The 21,560-nt window shown below is 48.9% G+C and overlaps 2 protein-coding genes across 20 annotated transcripts in view; one reads left to right on the top strand and one right to left on the bottom strand.

The window, feature by feature from the left end:
* Positions 1–8,521: 8,521 nt before the first annotated feature.
* On the top strand, positions 8,522–11,709 carry tmem200b (transmembrane protein 200B). Of its 2 annotated transcripts, none has more exons than XM_086137198.1 (2): positions 8,522–8,652; positions 9,816–11,709. In XM_086137198.1, exon 2 carries the CDS (start codon positions 9,845–9,847, stop codon positions 10,955–10,957), a length of 1,113 nt encoding a protein of 370 aa, XP_085993324.1. In that variant the 5' UTR covers positions 8,522–8,652; positions 9,816–9,844; the 3' UTR covers positions 10,958–11,709. The 2 variants fall into 2 exon arrangements, with proteins under 2 accessions (XP_085993324.1, XP_085993325.1); XM_086137199.1 differs by lacking the exon at positions 8,522–8,652 and adding an exon at positions 9,502–9,650.
* epb41a (erythrocyte membrane protein band 4.1a) overlaps positions 8,562–21,560 on the bottom strand; it is a 28,917-nt gene continuing 15,918 nt past the window's right edge. For 16 of the 18 annotated variants that reach the window (XM_086137152.1, XM_086137153.1, XM_086137136.1 and 13 more), the window contains 3 exons: positions 20,836–20,916; positions 20,119–20,242; positions 18,304–19,148 (listed from right to left, as the gene is read on the bottom strand). In XM_086137152.1, the coding sequence (XP_085993278.1) occupies positions 20,144–20,242; positions 20,836–20,916 (180 nt within the window). In that variant the 3' untranslated portion in view covers positions 18,304–19,148; positions 20,119–20,143. Of the gene's footprint in view, positions 8,980–9,425; positions 9,634–15,488; positions 15,597–18,303; positions 19,149–20,118; positions 20,243–20,835; positions 20,917–21,560 lie in introns of those variants that run through there. The other 2 variants (XR_015103771.1, XM_086137137.1) reach the window with 2 other exon arrangements.

Raw genomic sequence — 21,560 nt, 5'->3', positions numbered from 1 at the left:
CTTTGAAACTTTTATTGCGCGCTTCAAGTGTTGGCCTCGTGCGATCACATGTTCACCGCTCCCGTCGCTTTACCGCCCAGTCAGCAAAATTGGTCTGGCCCAGCTCTGGAGCAGACACGGCACGTACACTCGAACAGTAAGGCGTTTTTAGCCTAAAAAAAAGGCCATGTATAGTAATGTGTTTTTAGCCGAAAAAAAAACGACCATGTCTAGGAAGCCGTTTTTAGCCGAAAAATATGACCATGGTTAGTAAGGCGTTTTTAGCCCAAAAAACGACAATGTATAGCAAGCCGTTTTTAGCCGAAAAATATGACCATGGTTAGGAAGGCGTTTTTAGCAAAGTGTTTTTAGCCGAAAAAACGACCATGTATAGTAAGGCGTTTTTACCGAAAAAAACAACCATGTATAGTAAGGCGTTTTTAGCCGAAAAAACGACATAGTATAGTAAGGCATTTTTCGCCCGAAAAAAACGACAGTATTTTCGGCAGAAAAAATGACATAGTATAGTAAGGCGTTTTTAGCCCGAAAAAACGACATAGTATAGTAAGGCGTTTTTAGCCCGAAAAAACCGACATAGTATAGTAAGGCGTTTTTCGCCCGAAAAAAACGACATAGTATATAGAGTAAGGCGTTTTTCGCCCGAAAAAACGACATAGTATAGTAAGGCGTTTTTAGCCCGAAAAAAACGACAGTATAGTAAGGCGTTTTTAGCCCGAAAAAACCGACATAGTATAGTAAGGCGTTTTTCGCCCGAAAAAAACGACATAGTATAGTAAGGCGTTTTTTAGCCCGTAAAAACGACAGTATAGTAAGGCGTTTTTAGTCCGAAAAAACGACATAGTATAGTAATCATTTTCCTGCAAACCCTCCAAAGTGCATGTCAAATGTTCCTATCGTGCAGACCAAATCACAGTCACTGGTGGTGTAGTGGAATAAACGCCGGCGTTCCGTGCAGGCAACTCCAGTTCAAACCCAGCTCAGTGACGTGAGAAAAACAACAGCAAACAGTTACTTTTTTCTGCAAACCCTCCAAAGTGCATGTCAAATATGCTTATCGTGAAGAACAAATCAAAGTCACTGGTGGTGTAGTGGAATAAACGCCGGCGTTCCGTGCAGGCAACTCCAGTTCAAACCCAGCTCAGTGATGTGAGAAAAACAGCAAAAAAATTTTCCTGCGAACCCTCCAAAGTGCATGTCAAATATGCCTATCGTGCAAAGCAAATCACAGTCACTGGTGGTGTAGAGGTATACACGCTGGCTTTCTGTCCAGGCAGCGCGGGTTCAAATCCCGTCCAGTGTGCTAAAAATGCCTTACTATTCTATGTCGTTTTTTCGGACTAAAAACGCCTTACTATACTATGTCGTTTTTTCGGGTTAGAAAAACGCCTTACTTATACTATGTCGTTTTTTCGGGCTAAAAAAACGCCTTACTATACTATCGTTTTTTCGGGCTAAAAACGCCTTACTATACTATGTCGTTTTTTCGGACTAAAAACGCCTTACTATACTATGTCGTTTTTTCGGGTTAGAAAAACGCCTTACTATACTATGTCGTTTTTTTCAGGCTAAAAAACGGCTTACTATACCATGTCGTTTTTTCGGGTGAAAAACGCCTTACTATACTGTCGTTTTTTTCAGGCTAAAAAACGCCTTACTATACTATGTCGTTTTTTCGGGTTAGAAAAACGCCTTACTATACTATGTCGTTTTTTTCAGGCTAAAAAACGGCTTACTATACCATGTCGTTTTTTCGGGTGAAAAACGCCTTACTATACTGTCGTTTTTTCGGACTAAAAACGCCTTACTATACTATGTCGTTTTTTCGGGCTAAAAACGCCTTACTATACTATGTCGTTTTTTCAGGCTAAAAACGCCTTACTATACTATGTCGTTTTTTCGGGCTAAAAACGCCTTACTATACTATGTCGTTTTTTCGGGTTAGAAAAACGGCTTACTATACTATGTCGTTTTTTTCAGGCTAAAAAACGCCTTACTATACTATGTCGTTTTTTCGGACTAAAAACGCCTTACTATACTATGTCGTTTTTTCGGGCTAAAAAACGCCTTACTATACTATGTCGTTTTTTCGGGTTAGAAAAACGGCTTACTATACTATGTCGTTTTTTCGGGTTAGAAAAACGGCTTACTATACTATGTCGTTTTTTTCAGGCTAAAAAACGCCTTACTATACTATGTCGTTTTTTCGGACTAAAAACGCCTTACTATACTATGTCGTTTTTTCGGGCTAAAAAACGCCTTACTATACTATGTCGTTTTTTCGGGTTAGAAAAACGGCTTACTATACTATGTCGTTTTTTCGGGTTAGAAAAACGGCTTACTATACTATGTCGTTTTTTTCAGGCTAAAAAACGCCTTACTATACTATGTCGTTTTTTCGGACTAAAAACGCCTTACTATACTATGTCGTTTTTTCGGGTTAGAAAAACGGCTTACTATACTATGTCGTTTTTTCGGGTTAGAAAAACGGCTTACTATACTATGTCGTTTTTTCGGACTAAAAACGCCTTACTATACTATGTCGTTTTTTCGGGCTAAAAAACGCCTTACTATACTATGTCGTTTTTTCGGGCTAAAAAACGCCTTACTATACTGTCGTTTTTTCGGACTAAAAACGCCTTACTATACTATGTCGTTTTTTCGGGCTAAAAAACGCCTTACTATACTATGTCGTTTTTTCGGGTTAGAAAAACGCCTTACTATATACTATGTGTTTTTTTTCAGACGAAAAACGCCTTACTATACTATGTCGTTTTTTCAGGCTAAGAAACGGCTTACTATACCATGTCGTTTCTTCGGGTGAAAAACGCCTTACTATACTATGTCGTTTTTTCGGGTGAAAAACGCCTTACTATACTATGTCGTTTTTTCGGACTAAAAACGCCTTACTATATACTAGGTCGTTTTTTCGGACTAAAAACGCCTTACTATACTATGTCGTTTTTTCGGGCTAAAAAACGCCTTACTATACTATGTCGTTTTTTCGGGCTGAAAAACGCCTTACTATACTATGTCGTTTTTTCGGGCTAAAAACGCCTTACTACTATGTCGTTTTTTCGGGCTAAAAACGCCTTACTATACTATGTCGTTTTTTCGGGCTAAAAACGCCTTACTATACTATGTCGTTTTTTCGGGCCAAAAAAACGCCTTCTATTTCGTTTTTTCGGGCTAAAAACGCCTTACTATACTATGTCGTTTTTTTCGGGCGAAAAACGCCTTACTATACTATGTCGTTTTTTCGGGCTAAAAAAACGCCTTACTATACTATGTCGTTTTTTTCGGGCGAAAAACGCCTTACTATACTATGTCGTTTTTTCGGACTAAAAACGCCTTACTATACTAGGTCGTTTTTTCGGACTAAAAACGCCTTACTATACTATGTCGTTTTTTCGGGCTGAAAAACGCCTTACTATACTATGTCGTTTTTTCGGGCTAAAAACGCCTTACTACTATGTCGTTTTTTCGGGCTAAAAACGCCTTACTACTATGTCGTTTTTTTGGGCTAAAAACGCCTTACTATACTATGTCGTTTTTTCGGGCTAAAAAAACGCCTTCTATTTCGTTTTTTCGGGCTAAAAACGCCTTACTATACTATGTCGTTTTTTTCGGGCGAAAAACGCCTTACTATACTATGTCGTTTTTTCGGGCTAAAAAAACGCCTTCTGTCGTTTTTTCGGGCTAAAAACGCCTTACTATACTGTCGTTTTTTTCGGGCGAAAAACGCCTTGCTATACTATGTCGTTTTTTCAGGTTAAAAAAACGCCTTACTATACTGTGTCGTTTTTTTCAGGCTAAAAAAACGCCTTACTATACTATGTCGTTTTTTTGGGCTAAAAACGCCTTACTATACTATGTCGTTTTTTCGGGCTAAAAAAACGCCTTCTATTTCGTTTTTTCGGGCTAAAAACGCCTTACTATACTATGTCGTTTTTTTCGGGCGAAAAACGCCTTACTATACTATGTCGTTTTTTCGGGCTAAAAAAACGCCTTCTGTCGTTTTTTCGGGCTAAAAACGCCTTACTATACTATGTCGTTTTTTCGGGTGAAAAACGCCTTACTATACTATGTCGTTTTTTCGGACGAAAAACGCCTTACTATACTATGTCGTTTTTTCAGGTTAAAAAAACGCCTTACTATACTGTGTCGTTTTTTTCAGGCTAAAAAACGCCTTACTATACTATGTCGTTTTTTCAGGTGAAAAACGCCTTACTATACTATGTCGTTTTTTCAGGCTAAAAAAAACGCCTTACTATACTATGTCGTTTTTTTCGGACGAAAAACGCCTTACCACTGTCGTTTTTTCGGGCTAAAAAACGCCTTACTATACATGGTCGTTTTTTTCAGCTAAAAACGCCTTGCTATACTATGTCGTTTTTTTTCGGACGAAAAACGCCTTACTATACTATGTCGTTTTTTTCGGGCTAAAAAACGCCTTACTATACTATGTCGTTTTTTCGGGCTAAAAACGCCTTACTATACTATGTCGTTTTTTCGGGCTAAAAAAACGCCTTACTATACTATGTCGTTTTTTCGGACTAAAAACGCCTTACTATACTATGTCGTTTTTTCAGGCTAAAAAACGCCTTACTATACTATGTCGTTTTTTTCGGGTGAAAAACGCCTTACTATACTATGTCGTTTTTTCGGGCTAAAAACGCCATACTATACTATGTCGTTTTTTTCGGACGAAAAACGCCTTACTATACTATATCGTTTTTTTCGGACGAAAAACGCCTTACTATACTGTCGTTTTTTCGGGCTAAAAAACGCCTTACTATACTATGTCGTTTTTTTCGGACGAAAAACGCCTTACTATACTATGTCGTTTTTTCGGGCTAAAAACGCCTAACTATACTATGTCGTTTTTTCAGACTAAAAACGCCTTACTATACTATGTCATTTTTTCGGGCTAAAAAACGCCTTACTATACTATGTCGTTTTTTTCGGGCGAAAAACGCCTTACTATACTATGTCGTTTTTTCGGGCTAACAAACGCCTTACTATACATGGTCGTTTTTTTCGGCTAAAAACGCCTTACTATACTATGTCGTTCTTTTTCAGGCTAAAAAACGCCTTACTATACATGGTCGTTTTTTCGGACTAAAAACGCCTTACTATACTATGTCGTTTTTTCAGGCTAAAAAACGCCTTACTATACTATGTCGTTTTTTTCGGGTGAAAAACGCCTTACTATACTATGTCGTTTTTTCGGGCTAAAAACGCCATACTATACTGTCGTTTTTTTCGGACGAAAAACGCCTTACTATACTATATCGTTTTTTTCGGACGAAAAACGCCTTACTATACTGTCGTTTTTTCGGGCTAAAAAACGCCTTACTATACTATGTCGTTTTTTTCGGACGAAAAACGCCTTACTATACTATGTCGTTTTTTCGGGCTAAAAACGCCTAACTATACTATGTCGTTTTTTCAGACTAAAAACGCCTTACTATACTATGTCATTTTTTCGGGCTAAAAAACGCCTTACTATACTATGTCGTTTTTTTCGGGCGAAAAACGCCTTACTATACTATGTCGTTTTTTCGGGCTAACAAACGCCTTACTATACATGGTCGTTTTTTTCGGCTAAAAACGCCTTACTATACTATGTCGTTCTTTTTCAGGCTAAAAAACGCCTTACTATACATGGTCGTTTTTTCGGGCTAAAAACGCCTTACTATACTATGTCGTTTTTTCGGGCTAAAAACGCCTTACTATACTGTCGTTTTTTCGGGCTAAAAACGCCTTACTATACTGTCGTTTTTTCGGGCTACTAAAAACGCCTTACTATACTATGTCGTTTTTTCGGGCTAAAAACGCCTTAATATATATACTATGTTATTTTTTCGGGCTAAAAAACGCCTTACTATACTGTCGTTTTTTCGGGCTAAAAACGCCTTAATATATATACTATGTTGTTTTTTCGGGCTAAAAAACGCCTTACTATTCTATGTCGTTTTTTCGGGCTAAAAAACGCCTTACTATATATACTATGTCGTTTTTTTCGGGCGAAAAACGCCTTACTATACTATGTCATTTTTTCCGGGCGAAAAACGCCTTACTATACTATGTCGTTTTTTCGGGCTAAAAAACGCCTTACTATACTATGTCGTTTTTTCGGGTTAAAAAAACGCCTTACTATACTACGTCGTTTTTTTCAGCTAAAAACGCCTTACTATAGATGATTGTTTTTTGGGCTAAAAACATCTTACTTTACATGTTTTTTTTTTCAGCTAAAAACGCCTTACTAAACATGGTCATTTTTTTCGGCTAAAAACGCCTGACTATACATGGTCGTTTTTTTCAGCTAAAAACGCTTTACTACACATGGTCGTTTTTTTCGGCTAAAAACGCCTTACTACACATGGTCGTTTTTTTGGGCTAAAAACGCCTTACTATACATGGTCGTTTTTTTGGGCTAAAAACGCCTTACTATACATGGTCGTTTTTTTCGGCAAAAAACGCCTTACTATACATGGTCGTTTTTTTGGGCTAAAAACGCCTTACTATACATGGTCGTTTTTTTCGGCAAAAAACGCCTTACTATACATGGTCGTTTTTTTGGGCTAAAAACGCCTTACTATACATGGTCGTTTTTTCGGCTAAAAACGCCTTACTATCCATGGTCGTTTTTTTTCCGGCTAAAAACGCTTTACTATACATGGTCGTTTTTTTGGGCTATAAACGCCTTACTATATATACATGGTTGTTTTTTGGGGCTCAAAATCCCTTACTATACATGGTCGCTTTTTTCAGTTAAAAACGATCCTGATCTTCTGCAATAGGTGTGTTGCAGTTTCGTTATTCGGTCATTTAATTTTTCCGTATTTGCTGACGGATTATTCCACCGCATGGTCTCTGTGTAGTTTATGTTCCCGCAGTGGAACAGCTGTTTAAAAAAAGGACGAAACAAACAAATGAATGAGAGAATGACACCACAAATCAGCGGAAGTCAATGTAGATGATGAATATAAATCCAAACTAAGGGACACTTGTCACTGTTGATCACAATTTTTTTATTTGGTTTTCTTCTGTCACATATGTTTACAGGTTATTTAGTTGTTTCCTCTGTTAATAAGACCCGAGCTCTTGCAAGGCATGCATTTTTATTTTGTTTTTATTTTCTCTTTGATATTTCGGCTAATTGGGACCTGATGAGTGTAAAAACAAAGAATTATCTTTTTACTTGATTTAACGTCCTCGTAAGTGGACGCCAGGCCCTTATACTCCAAAATTTAACATTATAGTCCTGAAAACCAAAGACGTCATGTCCACACATGTGGACGCCAGAAGAAATGGATGTTGATGTAGAAACTAACCACAGGTGGAAATACACGAAACCCTCTGTATTCAAATGTTCAGACTTGTATGGTCCTATAAGTTGTAAAAATAATAAAGATGCAAGTTACAAAAAAATACATATTAAAGGGGGGGGGGCAGGGGCTGGTGTTTCTGCAGGGATTTGTGCCTAGCATGAGTCGCCAAACCACTTCTTTCAAATCAATCGCGACAACTGATGGAATCAACCTGGCCAAATCAGAGCTATGTTTTATTTTATTTTTTTACAAGTACTCTAACAAGTAGCAAGTAACAGGGTAACGGGAGGATTACATTTCCGTTCACGTGCCTCGGTGGCACGAGATCTAAACGACGGAGGCTCGCCAAAACAATTGGGCTTGCAGTAGCCACGCCGAGGGGGATGATGATCCCGCGATCTGGACCTGCCCCGCGTTCGAACGTGAAGCTCAGACGGAGTCGGACAACACCATGGCCGACGCGTTGTTTTCACGTCACCGTTGGACGGAACCAGGCCAGGCAGGCTCACATGACACGCGTGTCAATGTTGCAAGATTTGAACGGCCACTTCAACTCGACTCCTTTTTCAATCGTTGAGATCGGTGCAAGCGTTGACGCAAGTGACATCGTGTCCGTGATTTGCATTTCAGAGTGACGTGCATACCTCGTGTCTGTCCGTCAACTTTGGGGGTTGCTGTTCCTTTCTTTTCCTGGCGTTGGCATTTCTCTCGGCCATTTCTGAAGGAAGAAGCTCAAAGCGTTTTGGGGGAGAACGGTGCCAGGCTTTTGGGATTTCCTTCGACGCTGACGCTTCTTTGCATTTTAGTTTGAAGAATTTGGGTTTTGTTCACGACAAGGACCTTGTCGAACATCAAGTTTCCCCGCAAAGGTCCCTTCCCCAGCGTTCCCTGCTCCTGCTCCGACTCCTTCCGCGCCATCCCATCGCTCTTCCACACCCACTTGATTTTGTGGGCCGGCTTTTATTGTGAAGGGGCAGCTCATTTTCTCTCTCTCTCTCTCTCTCTCTCTCTCTCTATGGAAGCGCGGCTGCGACGCAGCCCGACTTCAGAGCGGCTCCCCGCCGGACGTCAGCCTCCTCGGGATGAAAAGAACTTTGTGTCGCACACTGCCGAGGAGATGCGGGAGTCAACTCCGCGTCCTCTCCCGTCCTCTCGGCTGTGAACACGCGTGGCGGGCAGGAGGAGGAGGAGGACTGGGGCGGGGGGGGGGCCGCATGGATTTGACGCCTCGCATTTGAGACAATCCGCGTCCTTGACGACCGGGATCGTCCGTGTCTTGCAACCATGAGCGGGCTGCGGCGGCAATCTTGGAATACAGGCAAGTTTGCAGAAGTGGACTGTTGAATGCGACGGCCTGGGCACGCGTCGCGCGGATTGCGCTGGTCCGCGGAGGCTCCATGCGGCAGCTGGCTTTTCTTCGGGAAAACGCTCAATGGATGTCACGATGCGCTGACGGCCGCAGCGGCGCGGCGCATTCTTTGGCTCGACCGTTAAACGTGCCGCATGTTTCTTTCTTCCAAATTTGGCCTCATTTCAAGTCAAGTTGCTTCGTCACATCTCAACCGGGTCCGCGCTTTGCCTTTTCCTCACCGCCGATCTTCAACCGGTGGCTCGGCGGGAGCGGTCTGGCCAATAGCCCGGCTTCCTGTTCCCCGGCAGAAAACAGCAGCTGAGCTGTATGAATCAGTGATGGGGTATTTTTTCCATATGTACAGGAGGTGGGGGAGTGGGGGGGGGGGGGCACGGAGACCAACCAAATTCTGATATATTTCGAAACCCTGAGAACAAAAATGCACGAGGATGCCACGACTGCGTCGCAGTTCTCCGGCTTTGGTTCGAATTTCGGCGTGGACCTTCTTGAGTGAAGTTTGCACGTTCTCCCTCTGCTCGTGTGCGGTCAGAACTCGTCATCATTTGGGGTCCGGTGAAGTGGTCCAATTCCGCTTCACCGGGTCCCAAACGATGAGGGTTTTTCACGGCAAATAACGTATCCTTGATGGTGGCTCTATGACGGCTACACATGGTGACGCGCAGAACAAGGACGTGCTCTTTCGCCATGCGGAAGGTACATCATTATGATCGTTATCTAACCTTTGCGTGGACTTTTTCTTCTTTTTTTCCCCACGGAGAGGGAACATTTGGGAGTGTTCGGGTCAATCGTCGTCTTCATCGGTGAGGCCCGGTACCAAATGGGCGGGGCCCCGTCAACCGGTCCAGGCACCGGAGGCTGGGGACCCCCGCTGACGGTAACAACAATGAACGAGTCTCAGCACGGGGGGCATCGAGTCATCTCGTTTTCCTAAAATGGAACAAAAAGTAAGCCGTTAGCGGCGTCACCGTTGATACTTTTGACTTGGTGAATCAAACCATTCAAAAACTTGAATGCGCCCTTGGGCATGTCCAATGCCGTGTTTTCTCATTGGTGTTATCCTAAGCGGCGGTTCTGATTTGTGATTTTTCTTTTTTTTTCTGCTTCCGAAGGGCTCTGAGCGGGTATCCATCGCCACACCATGAAGACGCTCGACGCCAGAGGCGCGACATCACCGTCACCCTCCCGCCGGCGAAGGCCTCGCTTTACCTTACGCGCTCGAAGGAAGAAGGGCGGAGCGATCCGAGGCAAGCTTCGCCTGCGTTCTCTAGCCGGAGCCTTCCTGGCGCTCGGGGTCGTCGTGGTCACGCTGGGCGCGGCTCTGGCCGTGGCGGGATACCGAATGTCCCGTTGGTCCATTGCGGGAGCGGCGGAGGGCAACGGCGTTTCCGAGCCGGCGGGGAATCGGAGCCGGGGGGCCCGGGGCTTCCCGTCGTCGGTCGGCGAGCGGATGAAGCTGCTGGGTCCCGTCATCATGGGGGTGGGACTCTTCATCCTCATCTGCGCCAACACCGTCTTGTATGAGAACCGCGACAGAGAGACTCAGGTGCTGCTCGCTCAGATGCGCAGCGTCATCTGCTCCGTGTCTGCCGCCGTTCCCTCGGCCGACCTGCGAGAAATGGCGGTGGCCAACTTCGTGTCCAAACAACGCTGGGTGAGCACTCTGCCCGCCGCCCAACTCAACAGCTTCGGCCGCCGGCGAGCGGCGAGCCCCGTCGACCGCCGGCGGGACGCCGCGGGAGGCGTCGACCGGCAAGAGTCCAGCCAAGTGGACTTCAGGGCACCGTTTGAAACCCGGCCCAGCTTGAACACCCGACCCGACGCCCCGCTCGCAAAGCTCAATCGCCGCCCGATGTCCGCCGGCTCCGCGTCCGCTCCGGGGGCGGACGACGCGGACATTCCGGCCGCTCGGCGGCCTCGCCGCTGCCATAGTATGAGCTACAGGACTAACGCGGACGAGGCTCGGTCCGCTTTGGCGTCCGCGGGGGAGGAACTTCGCAGGGAGGAAGATCACAGCCATCAAGCGCTTACGAGACGAGAACTTCTTTCGCGAGTTAGCGTCGACGTTGCCGGACAGGTTGCGGATGCCTCCGAAGAGCGCGCGCACCGAAGCTGGCCTCGGCTGGACCCGGCCGGCGGGAGACGCTACCTGAAGCTGGAGAACAAAGAGGACTCTGTGGACAAACTGCTGGAGCGCTTGGAGCGGCGCTGTCCGCAGTGGGAGAAGAGCTTTGGTTCAGGACCTTTCCAGTGAGGAACACTCACAGATAGCGAAACAAGTTACGAATCCTCTTTTGATTGAAGCGTTTCTTCCCCACCCACACACACAAACACACAAACTGGCGGATCGTCGCAACTCACGACGTCGGTATCGAAACGGGACGCGCCAAGTTGCCGGCCGAGATCTCGGTCGACAAATTCAATGGCTGCGGCGATGAAGGAAATGCTGAATATATCTTTTGGGACCCTGAACGACGCCGCAAAAAAAAGGGAAGCGGAATTGCTCTGCTTGGTGGTAAGACTTGGAGGCCAGAGACCAAAGTTGTACTTCAGTAAACTCGCCATGTTTGTTTGGTTGGTTGCTAACGCAGAATTAGCTTGTCGTGAGAGCAATGAGATCGTTTCCCTGCGGGTCTCGTGCTGAACGTCTCTCCCGGTATTTATGAGGAGGGTCCTCCCGCTCTTCAAGTACGCCCGCCCAGACCACTTTCTGATCCAATAGAACAACGGATGGGTCAAAAAGAGCCGTGGGTGAGGTCACCATTGCTACGGAGAGAGGATTAGGCGACCCGGCACTCCCTCTCCACCTTCAATCCATGTGCGGAGGTCTCCGCGTCTCCGTCGTTCTCGTCTCTGTGATGCCTGTTGTGTGTTCTAAATGTATACGAAGCAATATTAGCGGTCCGACAGGACAATCGCTGGCTATGTCTTGGCCTTTGTCAAACCACCGCATTAAAAACCGTGGCCACGCCTGTGTCGCAGATATAAGGCTGGGCAAAAACTCGGCGCCATTCTCTCTTTTATCCGAGCGGTAGCTCTGCACGACGTAATCAAGTCTCGAGGCTAGCTCCTGACAACGCCGTTCCTCATTCGAGAGGAGCCCTTGGGTTTTCTCAAGCAGCAAATATGCGTCGGGGGTCGGCAAGAGCGCTTTATCATTCTGTCTATTACAGTGGCTGAAGTTTGTGTCCCCCCCCCCCCCTTCCCTGCTGGCTGTCCGACACACAAAAGGTATTCTGAGCCGAGTATGGAGGGGGGTCGGGGAGATTCCCTGGCTTCAATTATCCTCAGCAGAGCCTCCAAATTTTCGGGGGCCTTCTTCCGTAGTTTTCTGGATCGCATTCCCTTGTGATCCCGTTTCGTTGAAATGGCCGTTTAGAAGACGGCTCCTGGGTTTCGAACAGCTCATGAAGCCAGCAGGCGGGACCGGCCGGCGGCCCTGCGCGCACACAGCCTGTCCGATGCAATACAGCCCAGGACAGCCCAGGTGACCAAGGTGGTATGGCCACGGAACTCTTTTGAAGTAAGGAAGAGCTTCATTTCGTCAAGCCATAGCCTTGTCTAATAGGGGTGGGGGGTGCTTTCTCACATCTTGTGGCATCTATTGGCAATTCCAAACCTTTTTAGGTGGGTGACATTTGCTGTGGATTTTCAGTCGGAGCACTTGGTCCCAATCTGCAAATAACAGGGGTGGGGGGGGGGGGGGGAGTGCAAGGGTCTGCATCAGGCCGTTGTCCCCCGAGGCTTCCTTGCCGGGTTCCGTGAGGACATCGATGTCTCCATCGATTTGTTGCGACCACACTGACGCGTCCTTGCACGGACTCAACATCCACGGTGCTTCTGCGACTGAATTTTTTGGCGCCCGATCTTCGATTTGGTCCTCAACAGCCGTCGTGGGATATCCGAGCCTGCGGCAGAGACCAGCGAAGCCTGGAGATGAGCGAGCTCTTCGACTGTCGCGCGCCTTGAGCGACATCGCGTCTGTCCTTGTTTCCACGTGGTCTGGCTTCAACTCTTTGGCTCTTTTCCCATGAATGAGGGTCAATGTGGAAATCTTGCCGATTATTCCGGAAGCTCTTGAGAACGCGGAAGCCGATTGTCTCGCTAAGCCTGTCGGCTTTGGTTGAACGTTCCACTTTTAGCAAGTTTTCGATTCATCGGTCTTGGGTGCTTGTTTTGATCTGACGTGATCAGCGTTTGAGATGAGCTTACGTTTGCTGCGGTTTCATGCAACTTGTACTGTATAATCAGGCACGGGGATCCCGAGTGACGTCAACTGCCACGCTCCGATAAGCAGCAGAACGTCGACGGATCGACTTTGTAACCGTACATGACAAACGTGATGTTTCACAAAAAAAGTTGAAAAAAAAACGCCACCACCACCTCAACTTAGCTTGACGAGCAAAACGGCCTGGTGCCGCTTACCAGTCGTCAGAAAGGTTGCTCGCTCTCGCCCGCTATTTCCCCAAGTGACGATAGCACGGCTAACTCGTCAACAAAGGCATGTTTGAGCAGCATTGCTTTGTGTTTCCAACTCCCCGGCAACTAAAATGAATTACAGCTCACAACAGAAGGGCTAGCCCGGGAGTGAAAATAACACTGCATAAGCTGCCAAGACAGAACCTGAGGGAGCGGGGGGGCGTGGGGGGTTCTTTTCCTTGCGTGTGGCTCTCAATTTTGGGATTTTGGGTGGAGCTTGAAAAGAAGCCGTTTTCCCTCACATCCGTCACCTTCCCCATTAGCGCATGCTAAATCATGCTAACTACATGCTTGTGTAAGCCAACCGCTATTGGTTTCATTACATTTAAAAGGCTCCCAAATGGATGTCAAAACAATAAAACAAGGTTATTTCAAAAGACTACTTTCAATCTGCTGGCACACGAACCTTTTTGCTGAAGGCCCTTTGCCACCGAGGGCCGAGCAAGGCGCTAGGACGTTCATCTTGTCAACTTATGGGCCAGTTTCTTTTTTCCAGACAACGAACGGCCTTTTCTTCTGTGGGTGAAGCGAAAAACTCTTGCCCGGCTGACAGTTTGAGGCTGTCGCTTCTGCCTTCATCTGAGCCGTCGATGCGTCTTAAAAACTGTCGTTAAGTGTCAATACCTCTTGGTGACGCGTCTTCAAAACTGTTGTCAAAACTGTTGAAGACGCGTCACCGGGAAGGATTGACAGCACCGATGAAGGCTGAAGCGACGGCCGGAACCGCTCGGTTTTTCCTCTTCACCTTCAACCTAATCTGACTGTTGGCGATCGATGGTAGAAATTAGTTATTGTTGGTTTGAGGGACCGTACGTCAAACGAATACACTTGAGGTGTGAGAACAACACCTCGCTTTCTCACTTTCTCGAAATATTTGATTGAGCAAACCTCGGCAGGTCGCAAAAAGGCCGTGAAAACGACCAATCTAAGATCACTTTCCATTGACCGGCCAGTTCAAGGGCCGAGATGACATCAGCGGTTACTTCTCTTTGGTCTCGCCTCGCGCATCATCTCTTTCGGGCTTGATCCGAGCGAGGCCGCGAGAATCGCGGCAAGGCGACGTGACGCGCGAGCGGCCGCATTCTCATCGACATGCGCTTGGCTCGGCGCGCGCTCATCTCCGCGGGCGATTGCGCTCTCTCCGAGTTTGGCTGCCAGATCAGCTTTGCTCTCACTCGTCTGCACTCACGCGACGCAAAAATGACATCGAGACACAAAACGGGGCCTCCCGAATCCACTTCGACGCGATGTTCCCAAAAACGGACAAAGAGGCTGAGCGACGGGCCTCGTATGATCTCATTTGATGGGCGGCGGACTCTGAGGAAGCCGGGTGGTATTTTTTGGCCCCTACGAGAGTCGATGGCGATGTGAAAACGTCGCCCCAGTGTGAGGTCCCGCATCTGCTTTTAGGGCTCGCGGGACACCTATTGAGCTCCTTTAGGCTTTGCGACAGTGAGCTAGCTACTCGCACTATACTAACGCTGCAAAGCTGGCAGAGTCGGTTTGATGTCGGATTCCCCCCCCCCCCCCCCCCCCCGAAAAAAAAAGGAACAAGGCCATCGTCCCAATGTCAAAGCAACTTGGAGCTCATGGTCTTTGTTGGGAAGTGAGTCGCGTCCGTGCTAAGCAACGCGTGATGCCGTGCGGCTCGTCTCCTCTCCGGCTGAGTCAGCGGCGATGGCAGACGCTGTTGTCTCGTGCGAGCTTGTCGCCACCAATGCGAAACCCCCATTTCACAGGGACATCCAAAAATGACAACCCCCCCCCCCCCCAGAGAGAAAATCGTGTCACACCACGACGGCACAAGCACAAAATGAGTTTCCGTGCCACCTCTTTGGCAGAAAAAAACAGCGTGCGGACCCCCGATCGGTTTTATTTGGACCGTGTGGTACAGGGGGGGTCCAAACTAAATGTGATGTCTTTGCAATGGGCACAAAGTGGCGCAAACAATTTTGGCCTCTAAAATGGAATGATCTCTCTTCCCGACGGCGTTTTGAAGAGACATCGTGTCACTCTTTGCATCATAAATGGCTCGTTTGTATCTTGCCAGACCGGGAGCGACACGCTCTCTTACGAGCGGCGGCATTCTGGACCAACTGGAGACGCTTGGTGGAGGAGTGGCCGACTCCAAAGTCAAGTGCCTCGCAGTCATCCGGCCGAGAGGTGACGAATCCACGAAGGGCCGTATCTCACGGTGAAACGAGAGGCTTGACTTGCTCTCAGGGTATGAGGTGACAAGGCACAGTTAGCAAACACCCAGCGTGTTTGCATGCTTGTGTGCGGTTAGCGCCCCCCCCAACTCGTACCGTACATCGGCGTCGCCAACTCCTCCGTCCGGAAAGCAGCTAGCGGCTGTCCTCAAGGTCGCCATGGGCCACTTTGCATCACTGAGCTCACGCATGCTGGGATGGACGCTGGCCGGAGGAGAAGAATCACGTCATTGGAGAGACAAAAAAAACCAAAACACTCTAAATGTGTTCCGAATGACAAACGATTCTTGTTTCTTTCATTGTCACAATCGCAACCCTGCGCCTCAATTTGGGCTTGGGACCGGCAAGCGTCACCCGATAGAGACGACTCAGCGGGAGTTTTTTTTTTTCCTTTTAGTTGTCTCAAGTTTGGTTTGGTCCCAATGAAACATGAGCATTTCGACCTGATCGTTTGGAGACAATCTACATGATCAATCGACGTCCAAGTGGACGATAGAACGCATTTCAATGACAATTGAGAAAATGATGGTGACTAAAACTCGGCCCTCATATAGTTTCATTATCATTTATTCATCCCCCTCACCCCCCCCCCCTCCTTCAGTTGACGTCGGTTTGGGTGAGCCGATGGCGACGCGGTTCTTTGTGAGCGCTCCAGACAACGGCGCAGTATCGACTTATCGGGGCTGGAATTCGAATGTCGTACCTGACGGGAAGCGGGAGCGACTTTTTATCAAACGGGACCTTCTCAAGGAGCGGGGCCGTAACTCGAGCCGAGTCGTGCGAACAACAAAACACGCCATCCAGATGCTTTTCCTTCAAGGCTTGAGACGCGGCGTTGCGTGCCACTTTTTGCAAAATTGGGGCCGAGCGCCGTCTGCTCGTCATTACGAAGCGCACGCTTCACTTGCGGCCGCTCAAGGGGGGGGGGGGGGGGGGCTTTGCGGGCCCATTATGGGCAAGCCGAGGCAGCGGACGCATGAAGTCGGCATATTGGCGCCCAAGTCGTCGCTCCGACTCCAACCAGCGGCGCATCGTCGTCGCTCGCTTGAGCTCTTACACGTGAGCGCCTCTTCAATCTGCAACGGCAGCTCAGTGGGCATTGTTCTGCTTCACCCTCAGCGGATTTTCTTTTCTGTTAAAGGGCGCCATGTCAAGAGGAAGCAAGTCACTTCGTATCCGGATGGGGAGGTGAAAGCCGATCTCAGATTGTGACATCGGCACCCACCATGTCGAGACAGAAGAAGAAGAACGCCGCATGGGCCATTTCACTTTTCGCTCCGGCAAAAAAGGAGGGATTACTGAATGTGGGGATGTGACCGTGTTGGGCATCACATGACGACTTGATCGTCTGGCTTGCTTGAATGTAAAAAAGCTAAACAAGCCCCCCCCCCCCCCTGCAAAAAAACCAAACACCAAAGAGAGAATGAACCTCTCTGTCTCGATGTCCACCATAAGCTTGGAAGGGATGTTTCCTACTTCCAAGCGCTCTCACATACAAATTAATGGTGCAGGAGAGCTGGCCAGGAAGGGGGGGGGGGGGGGGGGGGAGAAAAAAAGGCAGGCCATTTATCTCGTCTCTTTCCCGCTTCAAATACGGCGCACGGCTAGCGGGCCGGAATGCACAAGCGCTCTCCTAGGATATCCGTCATCCAAGAGCATTCAATCACGGCCACTCGGCCGGCGGTGCCAAGGAGCCGCCCCCCCCCCCACACACTTTGTACGGACGCCAAACGCCCTGCCATGTTTGAAATAGAGCCCCTTCCATCCCAAATAAATGGCAACCCGACAGAGACGTATTTGCTTTCACCTTTTCGACCGGGGGGGGGGGGGGGGGGGGGGGGGTCGGCAGCCGTAAATTCCATAAGCGTCCCATGGAAGTGGGCCTTCTTGGTCTTCGCGTGCACGCGAGGGTGGCAGCGTTGCTAAGAAAATACCGCGGGGATGAAAAAGGACTTCCGGAATGGCGACCGGAGGTGCCGCGTTTGATTGGTCTCACGACGCAAACTATTTGCACGAGACCGACAACCGGCGGCCAAAAGACTCTTGGGTTCCACTTCTCAACACGCCGCATTTGCATTCGAGCGCACGAGTTACCAATTTGAGCCATCGACAACGGTCGACGCCCTGCGGCGCGCCACGCTGCGTTTGTGGCCGCGCGGCTCCAACGTCCTTTCCCGGCGCTCTTCTCTCGGCCGGCAAACGCTGCCTTCTCCAAGTGGGCCTGCAAAGCGCACAATCTGTTCCGCTGCACTGCCAATGACGCCACAGGAAATAAGGCTGCAGTGCGGTGCGGCCTCGCGGCGCGCGCGCACACACAAACAAAACTCCTCCACCCACTCGGAGCTGAGAAAGACGCGAAAGAATGAAATGAAATGAGCCATTTCAGGACGAGAATGCAAGGCTGGGCGGGATTGACTCAAATCCGAAATTGCGGCCGCTCAATTGCAGGTCCATGCAGACCAAAAGATCGCGTGCGCTTTTGGCAACAGGTGGAAAAGCGTTGACAGAGGTAATTAAAGAAGAAAAAAAGGGGGGGGGGCTTTAGTTTTTACCACTCAATTTTTGGGGAAAACACGGCTCGCGCAAAAGGAAAATGTCAAAGAATGAGGGACGGAAAAATCCCGTCAATCATTTCGTTTCAGGAGCAGCGGCGGCGACATCAAAGCAACGTTTGAATCGATTGAACTCATCCCGAGCGCACGGCGGAAGCGATGCCCTTTCGGACGCCGGCAAACGAAACGCCAAAGTCGAGCGCTGGTCCGAAAGGCGCCGCGCCCCCAACGTGGCACGTGAGCTCAGAGGGCCTCTGACGGGCGGCGCAGGCGAGCAGAAATCAACGCCCGAGTCTCCGACGCAAACGCGACAGCAAGTGCAAAGCAAACAAGAAGTCAACAAGTGCTGAAAACGAGGGTGTCAAGAAAGGGAAGATTCTTTTCCACAACGAAGAAGAAGAAAAAAACAAAACATTTCTTCACATTAAAAGGGAACCGGAGACACGAATCATGGACTGTACAAGAAATCAAAGCGAGCGGAAAAGGAACCTTGAGTCCGGATGTGTACAATCAGCCACGTTCTCCGTGTTTGGATCACATCGCTTCCATTAAAAACAAACCCGGCGTTTCCCCACATGATCGCTAACCAATTGGGATTGTAAGAAAAGCTCTACAAAAATAAAGTTCCGTCATCACAAAGATTAAAAGACCAAATGCCCCATTTTGGAAAAATGTTCTCCGTCTCATTTCACAAGTGTGGTTTTTGTTCCTGATAAAAGGTGCGTCGTTGGGGATCGGCCGGTGGGACGGCGTTTTGGCAGGAAGTCGAGCAGCGGCGGGAAATTTCTCCCCCGGCGAGCAACTTCCCGAGGTTCCGTCAGGGAGTTGGTCCGTGCGATGTGGTCTGGAGGTTCGTGTCAAAGACGCTCGCAGCTCTGAGGTAAAAAAAGGGTGTGATGTGGGGGGGGAGTGAGTGGTGGGGGGGGGGGGGGGGCTATGAGGGCATCGAGATCAGAGTCATCCATCCATCCATTCGTTTTCCAAGCCGCTTCTCCTGGCAAGGGAGCCCGCCGTCCCGGCCGCCTTCGGGCACACCCCTGAAGCGGTCGCCAGCCCATCGCGGGGGCAAACCCGGACAAACTCACACTCACATCTATCGGGACAATTTGGAGGTGGTCCGTCAACCTGCCGGCCATGTTTGTGGGGGAACGGGGGAGAAAAAAAAAACGCAGCGCCCGGAGAAAAGAGCCCCCGCGCCTCTGCGCTGCCGGGCCGACGTGATGCCGAGTCATAGGGAAGGAAAATTGAGGGGGGATGGAGGGAGAGAGAAAGAGAAAAAAAGAGGATAGAATCAGTGTTTGAATGTCCATTTTGGATGCTGCTTCACTTCTTTCAGCGCCCTTGTGAGCCATTCCCTGGCCGACATTCGATTGGGAGAATCGCAGTCGTCAGCTCTAAAAAGCTCCAAACATTTTGGGGTGAATGAAAACAGCAAAGAAAGAAATACCAACATTCTTCTTCTGTTTTCAGTCGTCTGACAAATTCTCGCAAGCCAACTCGTACCTGCTGGCACACTTTTTTTTTCTCCCCCTGACGACGGCGGGAGATGCCCAAAAATTTCTGCGTTTTCTTCGGCGCTCCAAGAGGGGGGGGGGGGGGGGGGAGATTCCGGTCGCACATCCCCCCCATACAAAGAGCAACGTGGGAGGTCGAGCGCCGTGTTTACACGGCAGCAGAGTCCGTCCGGCTGAAGCCTTCCAGCCTCTCCCGGCCTGGGCCTTGAACATTCCGTAAACGGGGGCCTCTGTGATGAAAGCCACATGGGCACCGTGACTAAACAAAGCGCATTCCGAGGGCCTTCGTTTCACGTCGGAGCACGCGCGGCATTCTGGCGGCGGGGCAAGCTTTTTTCCATGCTGAGCCCCCTTCCCTATTTTGCACGACTCCCTTTCGGCAAATCGAGTGGGCTCATCCGGCTTGGGTGTGACCCCCGTTGCCTCCTTCCAGGTCCATTCGGCGCAGGGGTGGCCAAAGTTTTTACTGGCGGGGCCGCATGCAGAAAGAGGCGACGGCGAAAAAAAGGAAAGCACCGCTTTCGAGCAAGAACGGGAAAGGCGCAGCACCTCGGAGCCCAAATACGGCCCACTTTGGAAAGGGAGCTTCGGCCGCTCGTTTCGTGCGACGCTTTACACTTGAACGCGAGCCGGCAAACGCAGCGGAAGCGGCGTACCAACCTTGCGAGGGACGAGCCGGTCGGTCTCACTCGGGGGAAATCTCCGTTTCTTGATGGACAACCACTTTGGTGACCGACATATCCGGGTGTTGTTCTTTGGCTTCTTTTATAGCCTGAGCCAAAGCCTGAACACAGGAAACAACAACCGGCGAAGGCTTCTTCAGTCGCGCGTGATAAATTAAAACAGCCGGTGGAACAGATGCACTTGGTATGCGCGTGCGATTGCCGAGTTCATCGTGCAAATCATTTCCGCTTCAGTATGAAGAATCTATGGCGCCGTCCAAATGGAAGCATCCCGGCGTCGTGAAATCACCGCGCGTCGATGCCGATCGACGGCTTTGACCATCTTCGCCTTAGCCGGGCGGCACTTTGCGTTCGGCCGCTGGCACAGGCGAGCTTGGCGGCTGAAAACGGAATCAACTTGCGCTCACCTTGGCCGTGTCGGCGGCCAAACGTTAATTGTCGCCCCCCCCCCCCCCCCCCGCCGCTGGGAGTGGGCTTAGCCCGTTAGCGCCTACGTTCATATGCGCAATCCTACGCCTGTCCACCGAGCGGCGCATATGAATTTTGCTGACTATCGGCCACCATTTTCAGAAACTAGGTGACAACAAAACGCGACAAACCAAGCCGGGACACAATATGACAAAGCTTGCTTGCCCCCCCCCCCCCTCCATTCACGAACATAGCGCCCTTTGAATGTGAACAAAGCACAATTCACCTTGTCATGATCAATTTCGGTGTCTCCGGTAATGACGATCCTCTTCTCGATGCGAGTTTCTGAGATGCCTCCTTTCACCGTCTGCGACAGACACGATAGGGCTGAAACTAAACATTTCAAGGTGGGTGCAGGGGGCGAAGGGGGGGGGGGGGTGAACACATCTGACACATGACAAATCAGCTCGGCTTGGTCGGTCCTGGAATTTCAACAGATTTTTCAGGCTCACTTTTTTTCTTCTTTTCCGGGCATATATTGCTCTTCTGTTTCTGTTCGGTGTTTTGCACGATCCGATTAGCAAACAGCGTTTTGGGATGTTTTTTTTTGGGGGGGGGGGGGTCATTGGCTCATTGGAAAAGTGGGCATTCAAAAATATCCCACACATATACACAGAGCTGTGCACGAATCTGTTCGCAAACTCGGACGCTGGATCTGAGAAGCCCTCCGATGTTAGCTTAGCGCCAGCTAGCATGACACACACACGCAAATCACTGAAGCGACAACTCGGGGTAATTCGTTTGGCCGCCTCTCCGAGTCACTATCGAACCGAAACGCAAGGTCAAAATACTTTGCTTCGGACTAGGGGAGTGTTTTAGCGTCAGTCGGAGTCAATTGGCGTTTTGTGGGTTCTTGTTTTGTTCAATTGCCGCTGGCTTGACAGGACTCTCCAGTGCGCAACCGAGGAGCTTTCTCTCCCCCCACCTTCTCCGACAAAGGACCGAGTCCAA

Source organism: Hippocampus guttulatus, chromosome 18 (genome assembly GCF_054856545.1).
Source record: "Hippocampus guttulatus isolate MCC_2025c chromosome 18, RoL_Hgut_1.0, whole genome shotgun sequence".
NCBI lineage: Eukaryota > Metazoa > Chordata > Actinopteri > Syngnathiformes > Syngnathidae > Hippocampus > Hippocampus guttulatus.
Note: the sequence above shows the minus strand (reverse complement) of the source record. Positions and strands in the feature narration are given on the sequence as shown.

Coding starts and splice junctions, on each gene's coding strand:
- tmem200b (XM_086137198.1), top strand. CDS start 9,845: ATGAAGACGCTCGACGCCAGAGGCGCGACATCACCGTCACCCTCCCGC.